This window comes from Aphanomyces invadans (genome assembly GCF_000520115.1).
Source record: "Aphanomyces invadans strain NJM9701 unplaced genomic scaffold supercont1.40, whole genome shotgun sequence".
Classification (NCBI taxonomy): domain Eukaryota; phylum Oomycota; class Saprolegniomycetes; order Saprolegniales; family Verrucalvaceae; genus Aphanomyces; species Aphanomyces invadans.
The window spans coordinates 101,126-106,352 of record NW_008580185.1 but is presented as its reverse complement, the minus strand read 5'-3'; the positions used below and the strand labels follow the sequence as shown (position 1 = coordinate 106,352).

Here is a 5,227-nt window from a genome sequence, read left to right as displayed (position 1 = left end):
TCAATCCGTTCGAGGTTTATGGTCCCTTCAGAATCCATACTTTGATCTTGTTCGTTCGCCTTCCGCGACAACAAGGTTGCCGCTTGGTTGACCAGTGGTAACTAAAGAATTCTTTGTTCTCACGCCCGGGCCTTCCACTCTGCGCGTGGGAGGCTGACCAAAGGGTGACGCTCACAGTGAACAAAAGTAAGAGTGCCTTAGCATTAGAATCTACTGACTACTGGCTACTGCCTAGCAGCCAGCCAACAAAGTGTTGCACCTGGGCCTGGTACCGTAGGCGACACCGCAAACACTCTGCGGATGCCCGAACCTCCGCGAGGGCAACGCACTTCGCGTGGGCGATCCCACGGGAACATTCCCAATGCCCGTCACACGATCTTTCGGTCCATCGCTGCCGCCATGAACATGCCACCTTGCACGACTACTATGAACTTGTCAAGTACATGAGTTCGAACAAGCCCCAGGTAACCGACGCGAACAAGGAGGGCCGTTTGCAGTGGGCCATACAGTACGTCCACTCAACTTCTCCGTCCGACTACCACTTTGACGACTTGATGGGTGTCGTTCATGTGGACGAGGAGTGGTTCTATGCGACCAAGATCAACAAGGCGTATTCCCTGGTGCCCGGTGAAGAGCCCCCACATTGCACGTGCAAGTCGAAGCGCTTTATTGCGTAAGTTATGTTCGTCTATGCTGTTGGTCGGTCGCGGTGGATCAACGGCGATGTCAAGTAGTTTGACCGAATGATTGCAACCTGGCATGTCACTGAGCAGGTCTCAGCACAGCGAACCAGCCGGAACTGCGACGCAGGAACAATGGTGACCCAACCGGTGTCGGTCACTCGGGACGTGTACCGCGACATGTTGATGGACAATGTGATCCCAGCGATGAAGGCTAAGCGGCCAAAGGAACTGCCAAGAAGAATCTCGATACAGCAGGACAATGCGCGTCTCCACATGCCGCCTTGCGACGCACGGATTGTTGTTGCATGCACTGCTGGCGGATGGGACATGAAGGTGGCGTACCAGCCGCCAAACACTCCGGATTTAACATTTTGGACCTTGGATTTTTCCGCGCCATACTGTCCCTCCAAGAGAAGAACCATTCAAGATGCATCGTCGATATTGTGGCGGCGACTGATGCAGCCTGAGAAGAAGTCGACATACTCCATGCAAATTATTTGACATTGCAGCTCTGCGAAATTATGGGCTGCCATGGATACAACTCGTACAAGATCCCCTATATACATAAGTGAAGATCTGCGACAAGTTACCCGAAGTGGTCAAGGTGGACAGCGACGGTTTTAAGGCCGGCTGTCTTGCAAGCGACCGATATGGAAAACACAGTCGCAGAACTGTCTTCTGAAATATGAGTATCTGCTGCTTTAGAATTGAGCAACTTCTGCTCTCGAATTGAGAAGCTCGATATTGTAGTCGATGACGAATTCATCAACATTTAAATGGATGTGGAATTTTGTATGGTATTTTTTCAGACTTTTCACAACCCTATTCGAAATTCGATTTTCTCGTGAAATATTCCATCTTTTTGTATGGTATTTTTCAGTCTTTTCACAATCTCTTTCGAAATTCAATATTCTCGTGAAATATTTCCGGACGGAGGTAGTACCCCGAAACCATCCCCATTTCGAAGGAGCAACGATGAGTGTCGCAGGTCTGACTGACGGGGACTCGTCTTGCACATATGCGAGCAAGCCCAAGAGAGCGAAATCACTCAGGCAATTGACTACACATCTGTCGACAACCATGGCTGCAAGTGCGTCGACTCTTCCAAGAACTGCCCATGAAATTCTCGGCATCATGAAGGCGCTGAAGCTCGATGACGTTGCAAGGCACTTCGACAAAGATGACGATGACATCGACCCCTACGTCGTTTGCGAAGGAGTCTCTGTCGATGCATTCAATGCGTATGTTGGAGATGGCGAAGGACTACGGGTTGCACTTCGATTTCTCGACCTCAGTGGTGATGAACGCATCTTCATTGTCGAGCTCCCAACAAGAGTGCATGAGAGCACATCAGAAAAATTCAAGACCAAATTTCTTAGTGCGTCAGGAAATGAAGGCGAAGTTGCACAAGGTGGCTCGCAACGGCGAGTAGAGCGGCGTTCCCGAAGAAAGTGGCCGATGCGACTATTGGGCCGAAGCGATCAACACCCAACCGCACGGCGCCGCCGTCACCTCGTATCATTGCTACTGTGTGACTCTGACGGTGGAGGTAGGACGTTCTCAACGTTGGGAAATGATGCTACAAGCGGCCCGATGGTGGTGCGGATATGCCAGGATTCAGTATATTTTGCTGTTAAAAGTCAGTGCCCCCGGGACGCAGATTCGTTACGCTCTCTACAATATCGTGACTCTTGGCATCCTTCCAGACCGACCAACAACGAGTGGGAAATTTCGACGACGCAACGGCCCAAATCCACCTGCTGTCGATGTTATGTTCGACATGCACCGCATCTTGTCGATCCCTGCGCACCAAGCTCTCCCTGGCGGAGTGAACCCAGTCATTGTTGTCAACCTGCGCACCGTCATGGATCAAGTCATCGATTGCCTTTGTTAAGAGTTTTCTTAATGTTCTACTTCAAAAGTGTCCTTTTCTTCGGGTTATTACGTTTTGCACAACAACGATCAACCAGGAGCCCATGGAGTGATTGATGCAAGAGGCCTCAATACATCCATCGCATTGAGTCTCTCAAATCTATTTGATAAGACGAGATATGCATCACAATACAACAAGTTCGCATTGCCCTTGCGGTAACAGTTCCTGGAACATGTCCTGCACGACTTTCCATCCACTTACATCGTAGAACGAGGGATATTTAGTGAAGAAGTCGTTCTTGGGCCCACGTCTTGACTGCAGGAACCGTTTGAAATATTTCCGTGACAACCAGCCCACCATAGTCAGCCAATTGACGATGGAGTGCATCATGTTGGGGGTGTGGACGCACCAGGCAACATTTGTTCCAACAGCGACGGCAAGTACGGTTCAATCGCGGGCGTGCATGTCTTGGTAAGAAAGTGTGCGGCACAATGCAGCGTTTCGATGCAATAATACTTGGACTTTTTATCCCCTCTTGGAGCAGCTGGATAATCAACGGCAGCTGAGGTACCAAATGGTCTACATTCATCAATTTCATTCCATAAACCCAAGGGCATACTCATAGAGGGCCATTGTCAGCTTGGGGCGAAATTTCTTTCTCTTTGCCCACTTCACCAAGAAGAGAGCGAATGTGTAGTCAGTGTTCTCCATTGAGCAATGAAATGGTACTGAGTAGTTAGCATTGTTTCAGGGATATCTGATAACATCGATGCACACTACTGGGTACTGTTGATTTGCCCAAGCAATATCTGTGTTGTGCCATCCAGTTCACGACCAATTGAATCGGGACGCATATCCAGCAGAAAGATAAACAATTATCTGCAAAATCAATCGACTATGAAAACGGCTCGACCAAACCAAAGGCCAAAAATCCCATCATGATTGTATATCGAATGCTTTCAAGGCAAAACACGGTCATCAGTGAACGTACCCACTGTTGTCTGGAGCTTCCAAGTCGGACACGCCGGGGGTGCCATGATGCAATCTGTTGACAGCCGAAGCACCTGACGTCGACGACGAGGCTGAAATGGAGCCCGTCGTGTTCAGCGGCGTCGGTTCATTCGGACAGGTGCCAGGGGGAAGGATGCCAGAGCTGTGTGACGACGGTTGGGGGTTGAGAACTTCGAGCAACCGTGGCAGGAGCATGGGGAAATACGTTTGCTTGAAATCAGATGGCGCCGCGCGGGCCAGTTTCTAGCCTTGGACAAGTCAAAATGATTCGTGGCGCTCGAATTGACACACCTCAATCAGCTGCAAAATTGGGCTCAAGTGTGCGCGCCAGTGGCGAAGGATCAGCGTCACCATCGAGGGAAAGGACGGACTTGAGTGATTCTGCACGATGGACGTGAGCGCCGTCAGTTGTAGGAACAGCGAATGGCGCAACCGCGGTTCCCCTGAAATGCCACAACTTTAACAAAAGCAGCCGAAAGTAGTTGAACAAACGTTTGTCCAACACGTGCAAGAAAGGTGGCACGATCGCGGGAAGAAATGGCACGCATTGTAACGACAGCGACTTGAAGATAAACATGATCGCTTGAATGACGCCGTAATGGTGCACTGCCAGTGACGGTTCGCGTAAAATCCCAAGTAATGCATGAATAGCCACCGTCGGGAAGTACGCATCGTCCGACACCGATAGCGCGGAGGTCGCAGTGCTCTATTGCAAGGCCAAGTGCATGGGATCTTCTTCGGCATTGGCCGTGGGTGGCATCACGACGAGGTCCAAGTGGGCGCGTCGCCGGATACCGACAGGGGGTGCCGTGAAGAGCTGGAGCTTAATTTACTGCTTTTCTTCATCGATTGTCGACGGGGTGGCTTGTCTCAACCCGCAGACAAACATCAAAGGCATGAATTGGTTCGAATGATTCAGTCTCTTGAAGCGTCTTTGCGCAAAATCACACTCGATATCAGGCCATTTCTCCTTGCAAAGGGGATTGCAACAAACAGCTCAGAGCTTACAGAGAAGAACACAAACGTGGTCCCGGACCCGACCCGAACACGCGAAGTTACGGAGACGCTGACTATGGACAACATGCAGTTCGAAAATGTCACGATGATCGAATGGGACCTGAAGGACAAGGAATTTGATGTCATTTTGGGTCAGCCATGGTTTCGCCAGTACAACCCGGTTATAAATTGGCGAGATCAAGTGATCACTTCGGTGGAAGAAGTGAAAACGAATTCTCTGATCACGAAGGACTGTGAAAGATGGATTCTTAAGCTTCTTCGCGCGGAGGCGCAGGTTCAGTCAACACCTGCAGAAATCGAGGAAGTGTTGGACGAGTTCATGGATGTTTTTCCCAAAGAACTGAGGGATGGGTTGCCACCAGAGCGCTTGGTGCAGTTTGACCTCACCTTGAAGCCCGGTGCGAAGCCCCAGAATCGTGCTCCTTTCCGACTGGCGAAAGTCGAACAAGAGTCGCTCGACAAGTTCGTAGAAAATCTGAAGAATAAAGGATTGGCTGAGTTGTCTACTAGTGATGGGGTTTCAAACATCGTTGGTGTGCCCAAGAAAGACAAGAACGGGAAGATACCCTCACGCCAAGTGTGGCTGAAGACGGCTACAGCAAACACACCAATCCGTTGGGTTCTTGACTACTGTCATATCAAC

The 5,227-nt window shown here is 50.2% G+C and overlaps 3 protein-coding genes across 3 annotated transcripts; 2 read left to right on the top strand and 1 right to left on the bottom strand.

The window, feature by feature from the left end:
• Window positions 1-443: 443 nt before the first annotated feature.
• Window positions 444-677, top strand: H310_12508 (hypothetical protein; the record flags this gene model as incomplete). Its single annotated transcript, XM_008879577.1, has 1 exon — window positions 444-677. The coding sequence occupies one exon, from the start codon at window positions 444-446 to the stop codon at window positions 675-677; it is 234 nt and encodes a 77-aa protein (XP_008877799.1).
• A 981-nt stretch (window positions 678-1,658) lies between these two features.
• Window positions 1,659-2,577, top strand: H310_12507 (hypothetical protein; the record flags this gene model as incomplete). The annotated part of the gene is made up of 2 exons (XM_008879576.1): window positions 1,659-2,094; window positions 2,390-2,577. 2 exons carry the CDS (start codon window positions 1,659-1,661, stop codon window positions 2,575-2,577), a joined length of 624 nt encoding a protein of 207 aa, XP_008877798.1.
• A 957-nt stretch (window positions 2,578-3,534) lies between these two features.
• Window positions 3,535-4,144, bottom strand: H310_12506 (hypothetical protein; the record flags this gene model as incomplete). Its single annotated transcript, XM_008879575.1, has 3 exons — window positions 3,535-3,810; window positions 3,859-4,010; window positions 4,060-4,144. 3 exons carry the CDS (start codon window positions 4,142-4,144, stop codon window positions 3,535-3,537), a joined length of 513 nt encoding a protein of 170 aa, XP_008877797.1.
• Window positions 4,145-5,227: the final 1,083 nt, after the last annotated feature.